The sequence below is a fragment of the Thamnophis elegans genome, chromosome Z, assembly GCF_009769535.1.
Source record: "Thamnophis elegans isolate rThaEle1 chromosome Z, rThaEle1.pri, whole genome shotgun sequence".
Classification (NCBI taxonomy): domain Eukaryota; kingdom Metazoa; phylum Chordata; class Lepidosauria; order Squamata; family Colubridae; genus Thamnophis; species Thamnophis elegans.
The window spans coordinates 25,498,810-25,525,779 of record NC_045558.1 but is presented as its reverse complement, the minus strand read 5'-3'; the positions used below and the strand labels follow the sequence as shown (position 1 = coordinate 25,525,779).

General features: G+C 38.5%; 1 protein-coding gene across 5 annotated transcripts in view; it reads left to right on the top strand.

Moving 5' to 3' along the window:
- Positions 1-26,970, top strand: part of ADAM22 (ADAM metallopeptidase domain 22) — a 169,483-nt gene that overhangs the window by 54,843 nt on the left and 87,670 nt on the right. For all 5 annotated transcript variants that reach the window (XM_032238212.1, XM_032238211.1, XM_032238210.1 and 2 more), the window contains exon 4: positions 13,311-13,377. In XM_032238212.1, the coding sequence (XP_032094103.1) occupies positions 13,311-13,377 (67 nt within the window). The remainder of the gene's footprint in view (positions 1-13,310; positions 13,378-26,970) is intronic.

The window sequence follows — 26,970 nt, the reverse complement described above, 5'->3', positions numbered from 1 at the left end:
CAGATACAACATCCACATCATTTCCAACTGAGTCAATAAAATCATATGCCATGCCAAAACTATTTTAAATAAAGATATGAAATTAATCAAGTATTGCATTTATTTTTCAAAATGAATGTACAATTTTTTTATTATTTAAGTTTTGTACCCTATCTTTTCTAACTAACGTTAACTTTAAAAAGATGTTACATCAGACTACAATACAAGTAATTAAATGAAGACTAAAATAAGTGTTTTGGCATATTGAGCTTTTTATATTTCTTTTATTTCTTCCTTAGTTGAGAACTTGCTCCTCAGCTTACTTACGCATTAACTGTTTGTTGCTTTTATGGTTTATTCATTCACTGCTCCATCTTCAGTTTTTTTCACAGGGGGCAGGGCTTCCTTCCTCCCTCCCTCCCTTCCTTCCTTCCCTCCCTCCCTCCACTCCTTTGGCCACCAATTTTGATCCAATTCTCTCTCTCTCTCTCTCTCTCTCTCTCTCTCTCACACACACACACACACACACACACACACACGTTCTTTGGGGGGGGTTGAATTACTCCGCCTCACTGCGCAAAGTCGGCTCAGCATGTGTTCGGCCCCCACTTACGCCGAATCAAATCCGCGGCCGGCGGGACCAGGGGGTTGCATTTCAAAGCCGCCAGTCCTCTTGCTTCTTCTCCTTCACCGGCAAAGCTCCCGCTGGCTTCCCCGCCCATGGCAGTGGCAGTGGTGCCTCTCCCTCCACGTGGAGCACCTAAGCTGGCTCCCGCGTTATCCCTCCCCCTTCCTCCTCTGCCGTGCTTTTGAGGCCGCGGGAGCTAGTAGGAAAGCGGCGGAGGTGGAGGTGGCAGCTGGGCTCTGGGTTATCCCTGCCACCGCCTGAACCTCCGCCGCTTTCCTACTAGTTCCCGCGGCCTCAAAAGCATGGCAGAGGAGGAAGGGGGAGGGATAACGCGGGAGCCAGCTCAGGTGCTCTGCGTGGAAGGAGAGGCACCACTGCCACTGCCATGAGCGGGGAAGCCAGTGGGAGCTTTGCTGGTGAAGGAGAAGAAGCAAGAGGACTGGCGGCTCATCAAAACAAGTCTGGGGAGGTCCTTAGCGGGCGGCCAGTTCTAGCCGCCTGCAAAGGACTTCCCCACGTTTGCTTTGGTAGAAATCTCTGCGCGGCAGTTAGAAACTGCTGCGCGGGGATTTCTTTTCATGTGCGTGGCCGCGCAGGCGCGCACCTTAGAGGGAACAGTGGTCATAGCTGGTATTCCTCAACTAGATTGTTAAAATTGGTGTGTGTGTGTGTGTGTGTGAGTGTGCACGTGTGAGTGTGCACGCACACACACACACACACACACACACACACACACCAATTTTAACAATCTAGTTGAGGAATACCAGCTATGTTCAATGGTAAGATGGAGCTTTAAGCAGAAAGAGGTGCTATGTGGAATGCACTACAGTAAATTTGTGATGGCTGTCATAAGGTTTGCCTGTCTATTTCACTGATATTTCACTGACCTGAGAATGCACTACTGTATCTTCCGAATCCAGAATGTGAGAATAGAGTCCTGTGTACTTTGGACCCTGAACTAGTCTGTGATTCTCCTTCATCTAATAATTATTTTATGAATACTTATAGGAATGTTTGATTGTTGTATAAATCCTTCAAGACAAGACCATGTAGGAGCATCTTGTTGATTGATTATGGGCTAAAATTGCCTTCCGAGAAGGAAAGCTGAATATGAACCTGAGTCAGAGTCCTGGTGAATCTATTTTACAATTCTGATTGGAATGATGGTGGTTTCCTTCTGATGTCAATGTACATATGCAGATAGAGTTGTTGGAACTTGAACCTGAACATTACATGTACAAATGCTCAGCATGCATTTCAGGGATTTTCAATCTTATCAAGTATCTGTCACAATTCCCAAAGAAAAAGAATTAAACACTTTTCCTTAACATTTTACATATAATTTAATTTGAAGTTATATAGATTCTATCTAGTAATGTCATTTGGCACCTTGACCACTCATTGTCAGCAGCTTCTGATTTATGCTGATCCCAAGCTTTATCCTATCCTAAGCAAGGATCCTAAAGTTCTATAATATCTAGAAAAAAACCCCAAACTAAAGAAAAAACCCTGAAGTGGCCAAATTCAAAAGATATAATTTAGTCCAGTTATATACCATATTTTTCAGACTATAAGACGCACCGGAGTATAAGACACACCAAAATTTTGAAGAGGTTAAAAAAATGTTTTTGCACTCTGCAGGCCTCCTAAACCCTCTTCACGCCTCGTTTTTTGTGAAAAACAGGGCATGCAGAGAGTTTGAGAGGCCTGCAAAGTGCTCCTGGGGCTGCCACCACCCCCCAAAATGAATTTTTGTTTTTGTGAAAACGGGCCTGGTTTTTTGCAAAAAACAGGGAAAGTATAGGCTTTGGGAGGCTTATAGAGTGCTCCTGGGGGCTTGGGGGGGGAATGAGCAAAAAACGGCCTGTTTTTTGCTCATTTTTGCCCTCCCCAGCTCCCAGGAGCACTTTGCAGATATTCCAAACCCTCTACAGGTCCATTTTTGCAAAGGGGGCAGGATTTCAGGAGAACAAAAACGCTGTATTCAGTATATAAAACGCACCCTTATTTTCACCCTCTTTTTTTGGGGGGGGGAGGTGCATCTTATACTCTGAAAAATATGGTAGTCTTATCAAAATTTCAATATAGAAGGTAGCTCTTTCCCACCTTGATGGAGGAAAAAATTCTCCAGGGAAGTAAGTTGTTTCATTTGAAAGCTTAGAGAGCTTTTACATGCCTGAATGGAGACATTGAGTAGCAAAGTATTCCCTCCCCCCCATCTGCCATACGTTTGAGTTTGCTGCTGCCCTCATCATCCTTTGTTCTTCACAAAACCTTCTCCTCATCCTCTCTGAGACTAAAAATGTCACTCCCCGATGACTTAGTTTTCTTAAACGTTTGGCCTGTTTATTGTAATGAATCCAGCCTCCAGTATCGGTCTGTTTTGGAAGCAAAGCTCCTTTTCAATGTTGGCATGGATCTGTGCAAAAGTTGAATTCCTGCATTCCTGACTAGTGTGAAAATTATACCACTTGGAGCAGTTATTTGGGGAAGGTTCCTTCTTTTTAGAATACGATTCTCACTGGCCAAAAAAGATTGACTTTCTTGGAAGAACATTCAGAATGTTTCTGAACTGCTTTGTTGCCATCTGTGGGAGAAATACCAGATGGAAATAATAGGGAGCAAAGACACATCTCTTGCAGAGGGAAACCAAATCATAAACACTGCTTATGAGCACTGGCAAATCATCCAGATAGTATGTAGATTCATTAAAAGGTTCATTTTTGAACCAACTACGTCAAACTTAGAGAATGTGTCCAAAAACCAGGACCCATGGTTCCTGTAGAATGGAAATTTAGCAAATTTTTGGAAAAAAAATTGTGACATAAAAATTATTGTAAAGCAATTTATGACATAATTAAGGTGACTAGATTTTCAGATTGGTAAAGAGGGACACCTTTGACCGGGGGGGGGGAGGTTTGATTAAAAATTTATACGGAGCAACAAAAATGTTCATATAACACAAAAATAGTATTGTAATATTTTTTTTATTTCAGCATAACTACAATTTACAAATATAAATTGTAACTGTTGCCAAACATCAAAATTTTGATCACGTGACCATGAGGATGCTGCAACAGTCGCTAAGTGTGAAAATGGTCGCTAAGTGTGAAAATGGTCATCAGTCACTTTTTTCAATGCCATTGTAACTTTGGTCACTATACCACCTTTCTTGCCACAGTTCTTAAGTGAATAACTGCAGCTGGTATTTTGTATTTTGGATAGAATCTTTTTTTAAATAGTCTAAGACAATTTAAAAAAAGAATCCACACAGAATAAATTGAAGTAAAACATTTCAAACTATTCCACACAGAATAAATTTAAGTAAAACTATTTTTAAAAATTCTATGCACAATATATTTCAAAGTATTGTGCGTAGAATTTTTAAAAATGGTTTCACTTCAATTTATTTTGGATAGAATCTTTTTTTAAATAGTCTAAGACAATTTAAAAAAAGAATCCACACAGAAGAAAACTATTTTAAAAAATCCTATGCACAATAAATAAAATATTATTTTAAAATACATTAAAAAAATAAAAAGAAAAAAACCCAGCTCACTTACCAACAGGCAGACACTCCAAGTCAATCCAGAATAATGTAGATGTTAATACAAAGAACTGAGCAAATTAAAATGGTGAAATTATTAGTCCCAGGGAAATATTTTTCAAAGAAACTTTGCCACCATTTTTTCCACACAAGCCGACCTCCAACCTCCGTACCCCTCCCCTCCGGAAAATCCAGGAAGGAACACTCGCGGCTTCTCTAGCCAAGTATTTCCTGGAACTCTATGTTACTGGGTCATTTTTTCTTATAAAATGAGGTAAAAGGGCGGGGGGGTCCATTTTGTTGCTTTAACGTTTTAATATCTTCAATGAAAGTACTGAGACAGAGAGAGGGTTTAGACAGAGTGTCTTTTGTCTTGCCCCGGTTAGGATTTCTTAAGCAAATCCACTGGGCTTTCAACATGAAGCCAGAAAATCGGGACTTTTTAAAAACGGCCTGGGACACAGGACAAATTGTTATAAATCGTGACTGTCCCGCCGAAATCGGGACATCTGGTCACCTTAGACATAATACAAAATGTGGTAAAACATTTCCTTTGCTGAGGTTTGTGCTATACATGTACTATTTCAAAGGCAGATATATCTCTGTATGCATCTAACATATACAGTGAAGGCTGTATATTACAGGCAGGTCCTCAACTTATGACTTGTATTTTAATGATCCTTTGAAGTAATGATGGCCTCAGAAAGGATGCTTTACAGCCTCTAAAGCATTCCCAATCGTCATAAAATGTTGTAAATCTTCTCTCCCTGTCATAAAACTGCCTTTGGGCACTTAGCGACTGGCTCACATTTACAACTGGTTGCAGTGTCTTGCAGTCATGTGACCACAATTTGTGGTCACATGATTGTTTCCAGGAAAAAAATGCCCATTGGAGTACATTTAACACTGTGTGATTTGCTTAATGATTGCTATAAAATGGTTGAGAAATTGGGCTTAATCCTATTAGTGCCTTGATTTACAACACAAAATAGATATAGGTATAGGTATAGGTAGTTTATTTATATGCCGCCCTTTTCCCTGGGGGGACTCAGGGCGGCTCACAGTTCAGAAGGAAGGGAGGACAAACAAATTAAACACATAAGACAGTACATCGTTAAAAGCACAACATTCATACAATTCGGGTGGGTTGAGGTCTTTAGCCCCAGGCCTGTCGGGACAGCCAGGTTTTAAGGGCTATGCGGAAGGTCTGGAGGGTGGTAAGGGTACGAATCTCCACGGGGAGATCGTTCCATAGGGTCGGAGCTGCCACCGAGAAGGCTCTCCTCCGCGTGATTGCCAGTTGACATTGACCGGCTGATGGAACTCGGAGGAGGCCTAATCTATGGGATCTAATTGGTCAGGTGGAGGTAATTGGCAGTAGGCGGTCTCTCAAGTGAATCCAATGCTAACTTGAGGACTACCTGTAGAAGTTGTGTCATGGTTAAATTTGGTAAGGAAATGTCTCTGAAAAGATGAGCTAAGGGGTTACAGGTTGTCTAATAAACTCTAAACCTGGTCTGAACAGATTTCAACTGATTTCATTTTCCTACAGAATTTAAAACAGATTATTTCCATTATCAATACGGTTCTCTCTATACACTTGCCCTCTTATAGAAAAGAACTCTTTTAATGTTGTTTGTCTGAAATACTAACCATAATCGCTTCATCTTGATATGCCTGATTCTTACTTCAAAGCAATTTTTAAAGATAGGTATTGTGTAACTTTATATTTTAAAATGTAAATTCATAATTTAAATTATATCAGGCATCATATAACAGAAAGACATTTGAGGATCATCTCAAGATTCTACATTTAAATTCTACAGAAATATGTAATATGACAAAAATAGAGTACTAAACATTTCTCCCCTCTCCTGTCCTCCTCCTTCTCCCCTCCCCTCTCTTCTCCTTTTCTCCTCCTCCCCTCCCCTCTCCTCTCCCTTACTGAAGAATATCCCAGTTCTTTTTTTTTCTTATCCTCACAAATTTTTTATTTTCATTTTCATACACTCACATGTATACTGTACATAGCCAACACCATACAGCATTAAGCAATAATTGCATCAATTCCTCTTGTCAACAAGGCCCCAGAAAATAGAAACCCAATATAACTCTTCCGCTCTCCATACACCTCTTTCTTCCACCACCCACCAACTTTCTATCTTCCCTCCATCATCCCCCTCTACCCTACTTCCCCTCCCCCTCTACCACTCCTCTCTCCCCATCCACTCCCCCCTTCCTTCTCACCTTTCTCTCCCACCCTCTCTCCCATCCCTCTCTGCCCATCTTTCTTCTTTCCCACTCCTCCGCTCCTTGGTGTATTTCCGCTACATATCAATATACTTGGCCTATCCTATTTTTAAAGAAAGATTAAAAAAGAACAGTATGCATGTGAAGTCACATTACCTTGAGATCTAATACATCTTGTCTAACCTAATATATTCCCTCCCCCCCTCCCCCCTCCCCCCACATCCTCCCCCCCCCCGACTTCCCAGAACCCGTACACAGTATAGATTTTTAACAAACACGGTCTAAAATATATTGAAAAGAAAAGAATAAGAAATTAACAACATCTCTACATTGAGCTTAGCTCCTTCTTGCTAAGCTATCTTTAAACAATTTAAATCATTCCTGATCTTAAGCATAGGCTATCTGGAATTTCTTAGTCCCATATTTATTTTGTATATAATCAATCCATTTTTTACAGTCTCGTTTTTATCTCTCATTTGAGTGGTCTTTAAGATATGCAGATATTTTAGCCATCTCGGCTAAATTTGTGACTTTCAATGTCCATTCTTGAATTGTAGGCAAGTCTTCCTTCTTCCAATATTGCGCCACCAACAGTCTTGCTGCCGTTATTAAGTGCACTCTCCCTTACTGAAGAATATCCCAGTTCTTTATACTCTAAGACCACATGTTGAAAAACTGTAATGCTGCCTTTGTTGAAGTAGGTGCACTTTGAAATGCATATAAAAAGTTTACTAATCCTTTTCACTTCCGGTGCTATTCTAGGGAAGACTTAAGTCAGCATTTTTTTAAAGAGGCCATCAAGGAAGTTAATGCATTTATAAAGAAAAGGCTGAGCTTCCAATGTCTTGAGCAGATTCTTTGAGTATATCCATTTCAGGACTGGCAATAAGTTCAGGATTCCCCATTAGTTGTAGATCTGGCTCCATCTTCCATTTCACATTTATTCATAGCCTTTTTGTCTGAAGATATATACCCAAAATGCTTATAGCTAAAACATACATGCATTCAAAACTAGATAAAACACATCAATAACAAACCATTGTGGCCATTCACTTCCTGTTTCTCTTTCTCTACATCATTCATCAACATGAATATTATTCTGTGTAATAATACATACATATCAACAGTTATATATCATATAGGATCACCAATTTTTGCTTGGTCTGGTCTGCAGCAGAATTCTATCCCAGAAAATCCAAAAGCTGAAATCAGTAACCTTGTTCTGAATTATTTCACGTTGTTCCTCCCAGGCTCAGCTTGTCTTTGTCTCTTGTTGGCAGAAGTCATGAAACGATCACTGATATCATGATTCTGAGCTTACACCAACTTGAAGAAACAATTTCTGATGTCCCTGCAATAATGATAAGAAATTCTATGGAATCACTTTTGGCAAGCTCATTTGATTCTCATTTTGTCACTTTATTTTTTTTTCTCTCTCAATGGAATGATTTTGTAGCCAGTAAATTAATAATAGTAACCAACTATTTTCCATCTGCAACTTGTGATGGCTTGCTAAGCATTTGGCAGTGCCTGCCTGGATTTGTCTGGGCTCACGATAAAGCTGTTTGGAACTTTGAATTTGAAGAGAGTCCTTGGCTTTTAAAATGTCTCAGAGATCTTCCCAGGATTGACCCAGCCCTTTTTTATTTGTATCTAACAGACAAAAAATGGGCACAGTATGTTGCCCCCAGCTCTTGTCATTTATCATTTTGACTCAGCTGTAGATGCCCTTGGCCACATAATAAGATGTATTTAGGTATTTTGACAATTGTTTTCTTGCTTTGAGATTTCTTCAGTCAGACTTCTTGCTTTTGGTTCTTCCTAATTAAATGTATGTCTATAAATGATTGATGGGCAGCTGCTCAAGATCTTGTGGTCTTGTTCTGGGGGTTTGTGGTTGGATAATTAAGATCAGTTCAATTCCCCTCTCCATGTTGGAATTTAGCAATTCATCTTAATAGAGTGGAATGGAATAGAATAGAATAAATTCAATTCTTTATTGGTCAAGTGTGATTAGACACACACGGAATTTGTCTCTGGTGCATAAACTCATACTGTACATATAAACAACAAGTAATCATCATAGATCATAAATCATAGTTACAATTGTTAATCATTACAAACAACAATTGATGAATCACAAGAAACCAATAAGAGAAGGCAGTAGGAAAGATGAGAAGATGAGAAAGATGAGAAGTCCTGTGGGAATTGATTGTTCAGCAGAGTGATGGGACAGGGGAACAAACTACCTTTGTGGTAGTTGTTTTGGCATGCACAGCAGCATTCTAAGGGGAGAAATCGAAATAGATTATGAGAGGTCTGCAGATATTTTCTCAGCCCTCTTTCTGGTTCAGGCAGTATACTGATCCTCAGTGGAAAGCAGACTGGTAATATTTTTTCTGCAATCCTAACTATCCATTGAAATCTGTACCTGTTCTATTTTGTTGCTGTGTCAAACCAGGCAGTTATTTAGGTACAAATGACAAACTCAATAATTCCTCTGTAAAACTGCATCAGCAGCTCCTTGGAAAGTCTGAGCTTTCTCAGTTAATGCAGGAAGAAAATTCTATTTTGGCTTATTGAATTAGCTGAGAAGTTGTTGGTTTTGTTTTGGTGAAAATTTTTGGAGCCACTCCAAAGAGTTTTCTGGAGGCATTTTTTATTTTACTATATTATCAATCTCTGTATTTATGTTCTAAAAATTAAACCATTGATAAAAACCAAAAATGATTGAAAGAAGAAAATGTTTTATTGAGCAATGTGTGGCTATAGATAGATACATACATATGTAATTTTAAAGAAATAATAACCATTTTAAGAATTCATATTATGAATAACAACATATGTATTGGCAAACATAATATATAAGAAATGACTTATATTGCTTCAGTTCAATTCAGAACTTGGAATGCACTGATGAAGCTTCAAAATAAAATTATAAGTAATATAATAATACATTAAACTATGGCTTTAAGCAAGAACTCAGACATAATAGTGCTCTGGATATTATTAACATTTATGACTTCCCTTGTAAAAAGTCAAGTGCACATGTGTTTGCTATAAAATACTCTTTGGAACCTAATTGTATATTGTTTTGTGTGCCATCATTTTTATCCAGAGAGTGGGTTTATGTTTCAAAGAAGATACTAAACCACAGGTGTATTTTATTCTTAAACATGTTTTCTGCCTAGTTCCTCATCTCTTTAGCAGCTGTGCTGTAGGATTGTCTCATCCTCTGCCTTTCAGTTGTGGAAAATCACAAAGAAAGCTTTGCTCGTGGAGTTGTTGAAAATCATAAAAAAACTTTGCTCACGGAGAACTATTCTACTGAGAATTATTCTTGTATTTTAGCTCTTTAAAAAAACTTCTCTGGTTCTTCTGAGGAAGAAAAAAAATATGTCCTTTCCTCTTTCTTGATGAGAGTGATGATGATGTATCAAGAATTTATTTTTAAATATTGTAGTCCGGCAACTGATGAATATTTAATATACATTAACAACTACAAAGAAATTTAGCTACCTGTAATTAGTCTCTGACTAATTGATTCTGTCCAGCCAGCTCTTGGATTGAGTTAGATAGTTCAGAAGTGGCTTGCCATTGTCTCCTTTCTAGGATTTAGAAGGTGTAAATCAGCCAAAGTCACCTAGCCAGCTTTGTGCCCAAGGTGGGATACAACTTTCAGTCTCCTGATTTCTATCTCATTGGTTTAATCTGTAGACCAAATGAGATAACTTTAAGCTAAGTTATCTTGCCATTTTCTAGTTATCTAGATCATTAATATGATTCAGTGGTTGGAGCAAGTTAAATCACCAATTCCTTGATAAACAGAATGGATAACAATTTCCAGAAAGCAGTTGTAACAAAAATAAGAAAGTACAGATAATCATCACTTAATATCCATTTGTTCAGCAAACATTTGAAATTACAACGGTGCTGAACAAAGAGACTTAGGGCCATCTTGAAGTTCTGACTGTTGTAGTGTCCCTGTGTGCTCATGTTTAGCGCATTTGAACTCACCTGCACTTAAACTGCCTTTTGACTGCTCTTCTTCTCACTGTTGCCAGCTGATCCTGCCCATTGTCACAGTGGCCATGGCCATGACACTGCATACCATTACAGTGCTGACTGGGCCCCTCTTTGTGTCAGTGCAAGGCCAAGGCCTCAATTTGGAGGACAATGTGCAAGACAAACCCTGGCTGCATCAGTGTGAAGGAAGAGGCACAAAAGAAAGTGCTTGCCAGTACAATATTGTTGCATGGTGTGGTGGTGGGCACCTGGGCAGCAGGAGAAGCTGGTGGCAGGAGAAGGCTGGCAACGAAAGAGACAAGGTTGGGAAATAGGTGGGTAGGGAGACTTGAAGAGAAGTCAATTCCTTATCTTACCGAGCATTGTAGATGGACAGGACCAAGCCAAAGATAGCTTGGGTCCCCACCTAACAAATGGTAGAATTCATTTAGCAACATAATACAATGACACATTGGGATTGACATTGTTAAGCAGTGTGGTGATGTGACTTGCACTTTATGATCATATTGCTTAGCAGTGGAAATTCTGATCCCAAATACTGTTGTAACTCAAGGACTGTATGTTCTTAGTCCTCAAAGATTTATTCATACTAGCAATAGTAGAAACTACAATGGACAGTATTTTGTTGACCCAAGGCCAAGGGCATTAATATTTTAAAGGACAGTGAGATCTGCAGTGAGATAACAGTTATAAAAAAGGTGAGAGTAGAGTTATAGATATAGTAGAATCAAAGTTTTCTAGCTACCCCTCCCCCCATGCATTTTGTGAATTCTATTTAAAAAATAGGAAATTCTGTAATAAAACCTGCTAGCTATTTTCTTTATTCCCCAAAGACAGAAAAGGCAGAAAAAGTATAACTGGTGTGCTGCTATTAGCAGTCACAGAAAGCAGAATTTAAACTATGACTTAATTGCCTGGAACTGCCTGAATAAATCCAGGCAGTTCCTTGACAATATTTTTCAAAGTGGTTTTCCATTGCTGTTTTCATAGGGCTGGGAGAGACTGATTGGCTCAAGTTTTCCACATGATTTTATGCTTAAGGTTTTCTGGTTCTTACCCTGGTGTCTTTACCATAGGGTCGAACTATCTTATTATGCTCATGTTTTATTTACTGTAACATTTGTATAAATCACCACACCAGTTATGTTGCTGCTTATCTGTTGCATTGTTCAATTCATTCAGGATGATTTTATGTTTTCCCCTTACTGTCAGATTAAAAAGGACTTTGTTATATATAATATTGCAAAAAATTATGTAATAAGCAGGAATCATTGGCATTAGATTGGTAATTGGTCACAATTTAATGTGTATTTTAAATGTCTTGAGTGCTTTAGACTGTTTTTGTGGTGTATCAGTGTATGTACCCAGCTCCATCATGCTATATAACAACTGAGTTAATATTTGTATATTATTTGCTTAAAATTTTATCAAGCTGCCCATCAGGTTTAATGAATTATGTGTATATCTAGGTTCAGAGTTCTTCAAAACAAATATTGTACTGTTGTTTGTCCAGCCACTTATAAAAATTAATGAAATGTTATGCATTGCATTAAAAGGTTCTAGAAATCTGATTTTTTAAACATGCTTTTTACCTTAAGTGATGTTAGATTAAATGTCAGGATGATTCTTGGGTGAAGTGTGCTTCACATTCACAAAAGAGGTGTTGATTGCACCAATCATGGCTGTGAAAAGCATTTCCAGGCAATTTTCTCTCTGTGGAACCTAGGAATAATTTTAAAAATAAAGAGTGTAAGGGCGTATGCTTTCCTTTCAAAAATGCCCGCTTTCTTGTAGCACATGGATATTGTATGAAATTGCTTATATACACATGACACATGCTCTTAAGTCAGAAGGTAGGATGCCCTGAAAACTTGCTAATATTTAGGAGATGCATAGAGTTTCAAATTAAGACATTTCTGCTCAAAATACTCAATTTTGAATTTGAAAAACTTTGAGTTCTGAATATTTGAGAAGTATTTCAATCTTACAACAGATACTTTGAGTTTCAAAAGGGTTGAAAAGCATGCCTCCTGATGTCCATGAGAATTATGCTAGGGATTTTGAGAAACTCACTATGTGTGTGCCCTGAACTCTTATCACCTTTTAAGGTTTTAGGAATATTTTTAAAAGGGCTGTCAAGCTCATGACTTGTGGGCTAGATGCGTCACACTGTGGCCATGCCAATGCATGGTTTAATGAAGGGGAAAAATGTTGCGATATGTCATGTGATGCCACCCTGACGCCACAAATTTGCCATCTCTGATTTATAACATGCCAGAATCCCTCGTGACCAAAATGCTTACTTCCACGGAGCTAATCACCTTAGTAACTATGAGAGAATATTTGAAATAAAGATGATATTGTGCAGAAATGTTTCATAATGTGTTAATACATACAAGAGAATTAAAATGACAAAAGCAAAAAGAAATGAGTTCTGCTGCATGTTGTTTGCTTTATCATATTTAGAAAAAAGTAATACATTTTTTTGGCAAACTGATTTCTAGATAATACTGTTTGTGAGACAGTGATAGCAGTCATGGAATCAATATTGTATAATAAATTTTATATTTTATTTGAGAAGAGGGCTTATATAAAAGCAACCGAGTTATCCTTAAGTGTAGATGTTGTATACATTGTAATGAGAAAAATATTGCATGTGAAAGAGAGGCTTAGTGGATTTACCTGCCAAGTGTTTTTAGCATATATATGAACATACCTAAAAAAATAGTTTCTATCAGGTTTATTCACAAATGGTACTTTTTACTAGGTGGTTAGCACAGAGATATAGTGGAAAATAACTGTGTGTGTATAATTTTTCTCGTGAGATGAGAGGCATATAGATTTGATAAATAAATAAATATTTTTTTCCTATTGTTTCAGTGATCTACTGTCTTCAGAATATCTTGAGAGGCATATTGACCGCAATGGGAAGACGGTGGAAGTTAAAGTAAGACTCTGCACACTGATACTTATTTTTGCTGTACTGTTAATGTGATTCAATTACCAAGTTGTACTGCAAGTGCTGTTGTTAGACTCCGATCCTAGGCAGCTGAGGTGGTTTTTAAGTGCTGTAAACCTTGTAATTTTCCAGAGAGGTATATGTTTGCGTTTTGTAATTCTGTTGAAGGATTACCTTTCATGATAAAAATTGATATCTGAAGGTTGCTGATTATAGTTCCCACCGAGAATGAACTCTTGATAATAGTTGTAATATAAACTCATGTTAATGCGTTCAGTACATGCTTACTTCATAGCATTGGCATAGAGAAATCTGAATGGAATGGGGAATTCTGAGTGCAGCTGGCTCCACATAATTATTCATGTTAAGAACATAAATAGGGTATAGAATCTTGCTGTAATTTTTCACACTGAGAAATAAAACATATTTATTTAGCATTTTTTTTGCAGAATTGTACTTGTATAGACAAAGTTATCTCTTTGGAAAATATATTGAATAAATGTAGGATTTTCAAAATTCTAGGTTTTATTAATTTCTATGCCAAAGCAATTTTCCACACCTTTACACTCAACTGATTCAATAAAAAGGTACATTAACATTTCCTAGTGTTTTGTAGTTATAGACGGCAATTAAAATTCAGGAAAGGAATTCATTTCTGATGTCACACATTGATTTTATTTGCTTTAATGTATAGTAAACAAGAGGGATGTGGTGGCTTAGTGGCTAAGATGATGAGCTGGTCGATCAGAAAGATTTGCAGTTCGGCAGTTTGAATCTTACTCCGTTACGCTCACTCTGCATAATGGAATGAGCTCTCATTATTTGTCCCAGCTACTGCCAATCTAACAGTTTGAAAGCACCTAAAAAATGCAAGTAGAAAAATAGGAACCACCTTTGCTGGGAAGGTAACAGCGTTCCATGCGCCTTTGGTATTTAGTCATGCCAGCCACATGACCACAGAGACATTTTCGGACACTGCTGGTTCTTTGGCTTTGAAATGGAGATGAGTACCGCCCCCTAGAGTCTGGAACGACTAGCACATATGCGCGAGGGGAACCTTTACCTATAGTAAACAAACAGTACAATTAGTTGTAAAACATTATTAGGTGACTTTTCCAGTTATTTAAACAACAGAAGTATTAAATGTAGATTGCTATCAAAGAGGATGAGATATGTTTCCTTTCCTGCCAACATAATTTAGACAAATTCTAATAGATATATATGAATTATCTTCATGGTCAATTTTTTAAATTACTATGATAAATTTTAAATGTTTGTCATATGTTACAACAAAAATCACTATGTTCAAATCCAAAATCTTTTACTTATAAAAGAATTGTAGTAATATTCATTAAATATAGGTTAAAAGAACCTGTTCATTCCAAAGTGTAAACACTAAAGATGTTGGTATTAAAGGAGATTAGGGATTTAAATTTCTATTTATTGGATATATAACAAATGCTTTTAAAATCCAGTTAGATTCTCACATTATTTTAATAAGAATAGTGTTTTTCTATAAAGTAAAGCCACTGAGACTATTTTTGACAAGCTGAAAGGTAGGTATGGAATGGAAATACTTAGTCAAACATTTTCTTCCTGTTACCTGGGAAACACTAAAGCATTTTGTTATTATTTCAGCAAATCTTGAGAGGCTTCAAAATAATTAGCAAATGTAAATATCAAAAAATTATAATATTAATGTTTGAGCAGGGAAAACATGAATGCTACTGGCCCCACATATATGCCATGGTGTCTATAGACTGTACATTACAATTCCTTAATTATGTGGCCTTCTTCAGAAAAGTAGAAATGTAGAATTCTTTAAAATCTAATGTTTAAATTTTGATTTGTGGCTGTAAACTGGACAATGATTTAAATGTGAAGAAGTACTTCCTTAAGTGTTAGGAAAACGGGGACATTCTTTCAGTACTGATACTTGGATGTTCTTTTTTTTTTTTTTTACTGAGAATGATAATGGTGTCTACATTTCTTGGTTGTTTCTCATATGATAAAATTTGGATCATGAGATCTACTTTAAAAGAAAAATGATTTCTGAGATCTGTTATCCATTATAATCCATTCACTGAGCCAGATTGGTTTTGTGCTTAAGGAACAAGGCCAGGAACCAGGGCATGGTATGTTTTAGTGACAAATTAGCCATGAAAGCCAGCTGAGTGACCATGGGCCAATCTCCCTCACCTCACGGGGTTGTTGTTGTGGGAACAATTGGAGGAGGAAGGAGCATTAGATAAGTTTGCCATCTTGAGTTTCATTAAAGGAGAGGTGAGATAGGAGAGAGAGTGAGTGAGAGTGAGAGAGAGACAGAGACAGACACACAGGAGTTAAACATTTGTCAGTGGATTTTTTTAAAATCCCACTTCAGTGGTGGGATTCAATTTTTTTTACTACTGGTTCTGTGGGCGTGGGTTGATGGGTGTTTCATGGCTTGGCGGGCATAGCAGGGGACAGTGACGTGCGGTGAGATTTATGGCCAGTGAGGCAAGTGGGCAAGAGTCGCTCTATGTCTGCTGCCCTATGTCTGCCACCACTGTGGCTTCAGCGGGGCTTTCAGAAAGCCGCCCCCTAAGCCCTGATGCGTTCCGCTCTAGGGCGGACACGGCGCTGGGACTTTAAAGCCCTGCCGCAATGTCCACCATAGAGGGGGATGCATCTGCTCTATGGCAGACATGGTGCCGGGACTTTGCGGCAGGGCTTTAAAGTCCTAGCGCTGTGTCTGCCATAGAGCGGGACGCGTCCCGCTGTATGGTGGACAAAGTGGCAGGGCTTTAAAGTCCCGACGCCATGTCCACCATAGAGCGGGACATGTCCTGCTTGTATGGCGGACACAGTGGCGGGGCTTCGGTGGGGCTTCGGAGGTTACCTGAGCGGCCATGATCCCCCCTCCCCAGCCAGCTATCCCACCCACCTCCCGCCCAACCTACTCCCCACCTGGCTGGCCAGACAGCACAAACCCTCACCGTTCTTCTCCTCCTCCTCCTCCTCCCCGCTCAAGCGGCAGCAGGCTCTGCGGGACAACAGGGTCTCATTCCTTCCACAGTGCGGCAAGCTCCAGCAGGCTGGATGCGGGTGTGAGGGACCTGGCCCCGCGGTGCCTCCTCGCTCAGTTGCAGCCAGCGAAGAAAGGGGAGAGAAGGAAGAAAGGGGAAGGGGAGCAGGATGGGGCTCCCGGTGGGGGGAGAGGAGAAAGGGAAGGGGGGCACAACGGGCAAAAGAAAGAATGCGCAAGCTCACCACCAGAGGCGGGTAAAATACCCGCCTGTGCTTGCAGGCTGCCCCTCTCTTCTCAAACAAGGCTGCCCCTCTCTTCTCAAACAAGGCTGCCCCTCTCTTCTCAAACAAGCTCTGTCTCAAATTGAGAGAGAGTTTGTTTGAGTGAAGTGAAGAAACAAACACACACACACACACAAATTACTTACAATAAAAAGTTACTTACAAATTATAATTTTGAATTCCTCCCCCCTCCCTCCGATCCACATATCTTTTCCAGATGTGTCACAGAGGATTTCAACTCTGCTCTTGTCTGACATGATGAAAATGTAAAAAATGTAAAAAGAAAAAGGCAAGAGCTGCTGAGGTCAGGCTGGCTTAGCTGCTGCCAGAGCCCCCAATGGATGACTCTGCTTAACTGTTTAAAAAAAGCCTCTAAAAAATGCCCTCTACAGGAGGAGGCAAGAGAACCATGTGCCTCATCTAAATAAGGAATTTTTCAGCTTTTAACCCTTGCTTAACTCTGCTCAAGTGATCATAAAGCTAGACTGAATGAGGCGCGTGGTTCTCTCGCATCCTCCTGCAGAGGGCACTTTTTTTGAGGCTTTTTAAAACAGTTAAGCACTAAGCAGAGTCATCCACTGTGACTCTGGCAGCAACTACCTCAACCTTTTTCCTTTTATTTTTTTTCTTTTCATGATGACAGTGGTGAGGCCCTGCCTCTCCTGCCTCCCCTGACTGCACGTCACTGGCAGGGGAAGGATACTATGAAATCTTTATTCACTCCCCACTCCAGAGGAAGGTTACTGCAAAATCCCCACTTCCTCCCAATCAGCTGGGACTTGAGAGGCAGATAGTAGATGGGGGCAGGGCCAGTCAGAGGTGGTATTTACCGATTCTCTGAACTACTCAAAATTTCCGCTACCAGTTCTCCAGAACTGGTCGGAACCTGCTGAATACCACCTCTGCCCCACTTTTATTTTAACTCATAATGCCTAAATTTCTGTAGTATGTTGTAGCTTTTCTATATGTACCAACTCCCAAGCTATACACTCTGGGATCTGTTTTTGTGTCTTGACTTAGATTTATTTAACTTACTCTATGTGCATTTTGAGATATAGCTTAGCCAAAACCAGTCTGCTTTATTTAATGATCATTACTTCCAGATTATCTTTGTTTTTCCAATGTGGTTTTAAATATTCCTAAAAATTCATTCATTTTTCATCTGATATTTGATCACAGAAATGGTAATTGCATGTAAAATACCTCCTAAGGAGGAATACATGCTAAACTCATAGTTTTACTTTTAATAAGCGTATTAGCAATTCAACAGATGTAATAGGATTTGTTCTAAATCCTCCACTGATAACTCGTTTAGTTTCTAGTGAACTCTTATATCACAAACAATAACTGGTTTCTTCCTAAAAAATCTGAGCAGGATGAACATTAAGAAAGAGAAAATTTAAATTAGCTAAAGCTTAGATGATTTCTTAAAATACAAAGAATATCAGAAAAAGTATTTCGTGTCTTATTATCCCTGTCTGTAAAATAAATAGTTTCTATATGCTTAATTCCAAGACCTGATCACCAGCTTGCATATTTATTTTTTTACTCTTTCTCTCAAGGCTTGATATTCAAGGAAAGAAGGAAGGAAGGAAGGAAGGAAGGAAGGAGGGAGGGAGGGAGGGAGGGAGGGAGGGAGGGAAGGAAGGAAGGAAGGAAGGAAGGAACTTTCAAATCAGATAAAAATCATGTTTAAACTAGCTCACTGAATGCTTAGTTGAAGAAAAAGAACTTGATTACTTTTTGAAACTACTGAGAGCAGATCCTGAGGGAATTCATTCCATTAGTTGGAATCAACATATTTTTGATTCTTGAGAATCATACTTGAGAGACCGCCTTCTGCCAATCACCTCCCTGCGACCAATTAGATCTCATAGATTGGGCCTCCTCCGAATTCCATCGGCCAGCCAGTGCCGGCTGGCAACCACAAGGAGGAGGGCCTTCTCAGTAGTAGCCCCGACCCTTTGGAACGAGCTCCCCGTGGAGATTAGTACCCTCACCACCGTCCAGGCCTTCCGCACAGCCCTTAAGAACTGGCTAGCCCGTCAGGCCTGGGGACAAAGATAGCCGCCCCTCCCGAATGATGAATGAATGTTGCTTATTATTTTTTACTATATGTGTCTACGTCATTGTTTGTATTCCCCTTCCTGATTTTTATGTGAGCCGCCCTGAGTCCCCTCAGGGAAAAGGGCGGCCTACAAATGTTAATAAACATTCAAACATTCAAACAAACATCAACATATTTTTATTTTTATTTTCCAAATATGCCACAATTTTACTCCATATATTAGCTGCAGTAAACCTAATGTTTCAGGACTGATATTGTTACTGGAAACAAAACTTTCACTGTTTATTGTAGAGAAATCTTATTCTCTGGCCCTCACTCCAAGTTTTGGCTGATGTGCCATGAGTTTTTCCCCCATCAAGAATTGACAATGCCAACTTTAGGGACAGGTGGTGATGACCCGAAGACAAGCTTTGCATGTATTTATGGTGGATAGTATTCGTAATATAAAACAGAGTGGTCATGTTTATGGAATCATTAGAAGAGGATATTAGACAAAACAATATTACATCCACATTGTATAAACAGATGCAATGCTATTATTATTGTTATTTGTGTCAGTTATCTAAGTTATCTACTGTAAGTAACTTAGATAGGAAAGCACTTAATATGAAATATTTCTTAGAATAAATGGAATATTGATCTCTGTTCCAAGCAAATGCTCTGGGATATATCTATTATGTAAAACATTAGTGATGCTATTTATTTGTTCTCAAACACATGCATCCCAAGTAGCTTCTGAAGCAAAAGTGGGAGAAATTATGTTCTCTAATTTTTGGTCAGGTCCAACATATTTGTTGTGAATCTATTCTTTTTATAGTTTTCCATTCTTATATGTTTCTGTCCTTGTTGGTTACACATTTGAGAAGATATCCTGTTTGTCATTCTTTGTTGTTTGAATAATCTAGAACAAGATATTATTATTATGGAAATTTTGTCAACTTATTGTGTTTTACTATGTTCTCAAAAGTTAGTTTTTCTCACACAAATGTTCCCATATGTTTGTGATATTTTGCCTATTCTGTGGCCTAGTATCTGTCCCAAGTAGATTATGATCTAAAGTGCCTTAATTTTCTCACTAATTCTCCTTCCTTGTCAAGACCTGGTTCAGAAATGAGGACTTGCCTTAATAAGCTAAGGCAACTGCAGACCATACATTTGTCACTCACTTGTTTCTTGTTCAATCATCATTTCCTTTACATGCTTCTAGCCTTTCCCCAACCAAACTTTGGCTTGCTTCACCCCAGGTCAAAATTTTTTCAATTTTCCATCCACACGCTAAAATGGCAAGTCATTACTAAGCTATATATTGCCACTATATATCCAAAAATTAAGCGATTTCACATATTGGACAGTGACCAGTTTTCTAAATTTCTGCATGCTATAAAGGTATATATAAACTAGCTTTGTTCCATTATTTTTGCAGCATTTTTGTGATAATAGGCATGTGCTATGTGCCTTTAAAAAGTTCACTGCATGGGTAATTGCATTATCAAAATGAGCTAATAAAGAAGTTGAAATGTAACCCCTTTTCTCTCCATCTGACAGAGAAGTTGGAACTATTTCTCATTCCAGTTAGTACTGGGCAAATTCAATAGATTTCTATAAGCTTTCTTTTTTATTTTGCAAGTTGCTAACTTAAGCCAAGTTGATAATTGAAAACGTGAATATTGTTGTCCTTCCTCAGAAGCAGAAAAGAAATTGATTCAGGAAATCAGTTTCTCCCCCTCTCTCTCCCACCCATTTCCTCCTCCCAGGAGGTAAAACTATTCAGGTTTTTGACTTGCATAATTCACTTTCTCCTAGGGTAGCCCAATTAGAATTTTAAAGTTAAAGTACAGTGCACAATGTGTTTCTGTTCCATGGAGATGTATTCTGCTGCCAGTTGTGCTTTGTTTGGTGAACTCCATTTTTTCCTCTCCTTCCTTCAGTGCAAAGATCCCTGCCCACTCCAGAGACTTTTGTAATACTGAAGAAATTTGGGGCTAATGTTAAATGCTCATGTGGTGTAATGAGTACTATGCATAATTCTGTGCATAAAAGGCCTTCCATTAGATAGTCAAATATATACCTCCTTTGTTTTTGTTCATTTATTAGTTTTACATGGCAACTTCACAACACTTTGTATTTGAAATTGACTTTAGTCAGAACCAGTTGAAAGTAAATATTATACGAAGGAATTATAAAGACCTAGCAAGAACAAACTATTATATGACAATAATGTTCTTGTTAGGAATCTTTTAATTATCAGATCACAGTGAACTGATGGAATGAATATTAAAGCATCAGATGCATTCAACTCTATGTTGGGTTTTGCCCTCCTCAAGGAGCTGTATTTATAGGATGAATGTCAAAGCAAAACATGCATTCAACTCTGTGTTGGATTTCTGACACTCTTGATCTGACAATCTTAATTCTTGGTAGAGAATATGTCTGGCGTATTCATTTAAAAATACTGTAGAAGAATGGAAAATAAATGACATTGTAATCACAATAGACTAAACTTTCTGATTTGATATCTTCTAAATGGCACTCAAATCCAATGCTTCTGAAGAATAACTAGGACAAAGGAAGTTGCAATTGGTTTAGGGTGATGTAATGCAGCACTTTGGCTTCCTGAACCTCTAATGTATATACCCTGTTTCCCCCAAAATAAGACCTCCACAGATAATAAGCCCAATTGGGCGTTTGAGCGCATGTGTTAAAATAAGCCCTCCCCTAAGGTGACCAGATTTTCAGATTGGTAAAGAGGGACACCTTTGACCGGGGGGGGGGGGGCTTGATTAAAAAATTTATTTTTTTATTTTTTTTATTTAAAAAAAAATTATACGGAGCAACGGACATTTTCATACAATGCAAAAATAGTATTGTAATATTTTTTTATTTCAACATAACTACAATTTACAAATATAAATTGTAACTGTTGCCAAACATCAAAATTTTGATCACGTGACCATGAGGATGCTGCTGCAACGGTCGCTAAGTGTGAAAATGGTCGCTAAGTGTGAAAATGGTCATCAGTCACTTTTTTCAATGCCATTGTAACTTTGGTCACTAAGCCCATTATACCATCTTTCTTGCCACAGTTCTTAAGTGAATAACTGCAGCTGATAAGTTAGTAACATAAGTGAATCTGGTTTCTCCATTTGACTTTGTCAAAAGGTGATTAAATGACCCCAGGACACTGAAACCATCATAAATACGAATCTGTTGCCAAACATTAAAATTTTGATCGTGTGACCATGAGGATGCTGCAACGGTCGCTAAGTGTGAAAATGATCGCTAAGTGTGAAAAATGGTCATCAGTCACTTTTTTCAATGCCATTGTAACTTTGGTCACTAAATGAACTGTTTGAAAGCTAAGGCTAGCTTGCATTATAATGCCTTATGCTAGCTTACATTTTCAAGAGAGAGAAGCTAAACTCCTTATTAGAATTGAAATAGAAATGAATAGAGTAGAGTAGAGTAGAGTAGAGTAGAGTAGAGTAGAGTAGAATAGAATAGAATAGAATAGAATAGTTTATTAGCCAAGTGTGATTGGACACACAAGGAATTTGTCTTTGGTGCATAGGCTCTCAGTGTACATAAAAGAAAAAAATACATTCATCAAGAATTATAAGCTACAACACTTAGTGATAGTCATAGGTTACTAATAAGCAATCAAATTATACTAGGAAACAAATTATTGGATTTTTAAATTATTGGATTTTTTTTTCAAAGAAACTCAGTATGTGCTTCCTGATTATTAAAAGTGCAAATTCAGTGTCAATGACTCCTGACTATTTAAAATACAGTCTAAGACAATTTAAAAAAAAAATCCACACAGAATAAAATTATTTTAAAAAATCCTATGCACAATAAATAAAATATTATTTTAAAATACATTAAAAAAATAAAAGAAAAAACTGGCTCACTTACCAGTAGGCAGGCACTTCAAGTCAATCCAGAATGATATAGATGTTAATATCTGCGGACCACCAAAATTTTCTCACAGACCACCAGTGGTCCACCACGAACCACTGGTTGGGGACCACTGCTTTAAAGCAGAATCTGCAGAGGGGAAGCAGGGAGACGGTTCCTAAATAGAACGTCCCCTTTAAAAATAGTAAGTTTTTAAATGACTCAATGCAGCCAAGTTCATTATATGGCATCATGCAAGCCTTGTCACATCTGATTATGCCATCATCTCTAAATCTCTTTAGAAAGTCTACACGAATATAAATCCCCCTATATTGCTCCTTTCCCCTTACTCCTGACGCTGGCAGGTAGACTGCCCTTGGCTACAGAAGCTCAAGAGGAGAAAATTGGATAAAGCACACCTTAGTCATGCTGGATGAAAATTTAAATTTCTAACTTGCCTCTTTTGGGGGGGTGAGGGGGGAGCGTCAAGGCTGCCCAGGAAGACCAGCAGAATAATAATTTTAAAAAAGAGATAGACTTAATACGATAAATAGAGAAATGTGTAAAGAAATGTAAAGAATGAAGAGGAATGGATGGATGAAAAGGGGGAAAGATGAATGAGTTTTTAAGAGTCTGGGGCTGCAAAACGGGGGTTATTAATCTCTCTCCCTCTCTTTCTCCCTCCCTCCCTCCCTCCCTCCCTCCCTCCCTCTCTCTCTCTCTCTCTGTCCAGCCTTCATTCCTGCTCACTTCACACTGGATGCACAAAAAGACCAGTCAAAATGTGTGCGTGTGTGTGTGTGTGTGTGTGTACGATTTTTACCAGCAACAAAAGGGGAATTGCTAGCAGCTAGCAGGGTCTTTTATTTGCAGTTGTTAAGTGCTCGGTTACAGCAATTACGAGCTCTCAGGAGGAATGGGGGAACCTGGGGAGGGGGCGCGGGGGAGGGGATCAAAGATCACAAGGTAGGAAAGGGATAGATTAAAAAAATAAGAGGGGATCGTACGCCCCCACCCACCCACTCCCAACCCCATCCAACAGAAGGAGACGAGAGAAGAGCACCGGAGAGAAGGAAATCTCTATCCCCCCGCCTCTTCCAAATTATACACACAGACACTGGCCTCCCCATCCCGCAGCCCCAATTCCAGCTGCACCAATTCAAGCTCCCAGATCTATCTCTCTTTTTTTTCTCTACTCACCCCCCACCTCAACCAAACAAACGAGCAAAGGAAATACAAGAAAAGCAACTTTTAAAAAAATAATCAAAGAAATAAATGAAATCCAAGGCACGGGAGGAAAATCCCCCTTTCCCCTAATTCCCACTCCACCCCCATCCTGCCTCCCGATCCATTTGGGGTGGATTTCTTTATTTGCAATAAATCCTGGGTTCCCCCCCCTTTTTTTTAAAGGAAGGAAAATGACAGATCTTCTCCCCCCTTCCCGCCCCCCCTCACCAAAAGGAGACCGGAGAAAAGCAACCAGATCGAAAGGAAGGGAGTTATGATCGTGTTTGGAAGAGCAGGAGGGGAGGGAGGGCTGCGAGCAAGCCGAGCGGAGGGAGGGAAACCACTGCCCTCTAAAGGCTACATCGAGAACGACACTTCAGAGAAATAAACGGCGTCCTTTTTAAATCGGGACTTTTTTAACACGCAGCGGGACACGGGACAAATTTTGAAAAATCGTGACTGTCCCGCCAAAAGCGGGACGTCTGGTCACCTTACCCTCCCCCCCAAAATATTGCAACACAGCAGCAGCCATGAGGTGACTATGCTCACCGCCTCCTGCATCTCAAAAATAATAAGACCTCCCTGAAAATAAGGCCAAGTGCTTATTTCAGGAGCCAAAAGAAAATAAGACCCTGTCTTATTTTCAGGGAAACACAATATTAACTAGGCTGCACAAAGAATTAGATTTTGTTCTATGTAAGTTGGATCCATATAAAATAGTAAAGGAGTTTTTGTAAAGGAAAGTGTGTGAAAGAAAGATTTCAGAACAAACAATAATTGTTTTTATTTTCTTGTTTTGTTTGTTTTGAAGTGTCTGGATTTTGTTCTAAAATGTGTGCAGACTTCCTGGATCACAGTAGTGTTCCAGTGCAAGCAACTGTGTGATTATTCTCTTGCCATTTTATTTTATTTTGAAAGATCCTTTTCCAAAAATAAGTCAACCACACAATTTAAATTGTATTATAGAACAAAAAAAAATATTCTGGATATTTCACCACTTTTTATTTTTAAAAAATGGACTCGAAGAGCAATAAAAACACATTATACAATAAACCATATTGTTTTTCAACATTTTAAAATTATTCAGGAATTGTAGACAGTGCCTATTTAATTTTTCCACAGCAAATAGGTAACAAAGAGCTGCTTGTTCTATCCATTGATTTATTTCTGCTTTAGGAAAAGTTCTGAAATGGAAATTGGGAAGAATTGATTTGGGAAGTAAGTATGTAGGGGACTTAGCAATAGAATGCATTCCCCCTGCCCCCGGTTCCCCTTCTCTGTAACTGCATTAGTCTAGCAAAAATGCCTTTGGAAAACTCCCTTTGCTCATTTTTACCTTAATCCTAACCTGTAGTTCCACTTTATGTGATAGTTCCATATTGGGTTAAGTGAAATGGACGCAAGTGACATTCTACAGTATGTGTCATCTGAATCATGATGATATTGTGGAAATGACACAGATGCCCTAGTGTTTGGTGCCTTATTTTATAATACTGTTGTAAAATTTGGATAAGGTAATGGAAATTTCTGTCATTCTATTGGAAGTTCTCCAAATGTAGTTGCTTAGTATGTATAACAAATGACCTAAGGGGAAAGGGCAATATTGGAATAATTTATATCATGGTGAATTAAAATGAATTTGCTTAATCCTTTTGTGACCCCCTTAGCCCTTCTTTTCTCTTATAATTCTTCCCTTTATTTTTTTCCTTCAATTTTGTTCTAAATCAAAAGGTGAAGATTAATTTCTGAATTTACAAGAGTAGGAGAATTGAAGGGTTTAGAAAAAAGATGAAGCAATTGTCAATTCTTTTATTTTCAATTAGGCCAGATCCAGGAGTGTTTTCCGGGAAAAAAAAAGTAACTGTATTAGGTTAGAAGCAGAGGTGGTATTCAGCAGGTTTTGACCAGTTCTGGAGAACTGGTAATGGAAATTTTGAGTAGTTTGGAGAACTGGTAAATACCACCTTTTACTGGCCTTGCCCCATCTATTCTCTGCCTCCCGAGTCACAGCTGATTGGGAGGAAATGGGGATTTTGCAGTGTCCTTCCCCTGGAGTGGTGAGGGAATGGAGATTTTACAATATCCTTCATCTGCCACCCCCACCAAGCCATGCCATACCCACCAAGCCACACCCACAGAACTGGTAGTAAAAAAATTATTGAATCCTACCACTGGTTAGAAGGCTTTCCAACCTGGCATTTTTTTTAGCGTTGTAACATTCAGAGAACACCATGTTGGTTTGTACGTGTTTGTATATAACACGTTTGATCTACACTGACTCACATCTGTGCATGGAACTTATGTCAGAGAGTTGAGAGAGTAAATTAAGTCAAGAATTTTGCCTTAGAGTTTGCATTTCCTGATAGTAATTATTATGATTTGTTTAGAATGAAGAAGGCAAGAAAAAAACAGTCCCTAATTTTCTTCCCTTTTTGTAGGTGCGATTCAAAGCCAGTTCCTTTGGTCTTAAGCAAAGCAATCAAAGGACAACTTTCTGAGCAGATGTTGTCATATCTTTCTTGCCAAATGTCAGAAAGCCATCTTTCCATGCCTTGCAGCTGACTGCATAAAACGCTGTATCAATAGCATAGCACTCCGTCATCATTAAGGACACTATACTAGAGTTGATGCAGTATTTGCATTGCTTCTGTGGTTTCAGTTGACTATACCTTGCTTTCAAATATGATATTTAGAATAATGATTTATATATTCTGCTTTTGATAAAAAATGAGATGACTTTCCAAATAAAAACCAATTCAACCAACCATTTCACTTAATCATGTAGTTCTCAACATATCTTCTTCTCATTCAAATATATTGGGACCAAAAAGGGATGGAATAGATATCTATGATTATATATGTATGTCTCAGAGGTACACCTATCTCATTTATTGTTACTTAGAAATGTATTCAATTATTATACAATTTTGTAATTACATAATTACAAAGTTAGAACCACAAAACTGCATTATAAAACAAGGCACCGAACAGTAGCATACATTCAGTCAAAAGACCAGGTAAATTAGTGGGTTGTCATCTAGCATAAACAATTAATAAATTCTTGTACCAACTATAATTGGAAGAGAATAGAATTCTGC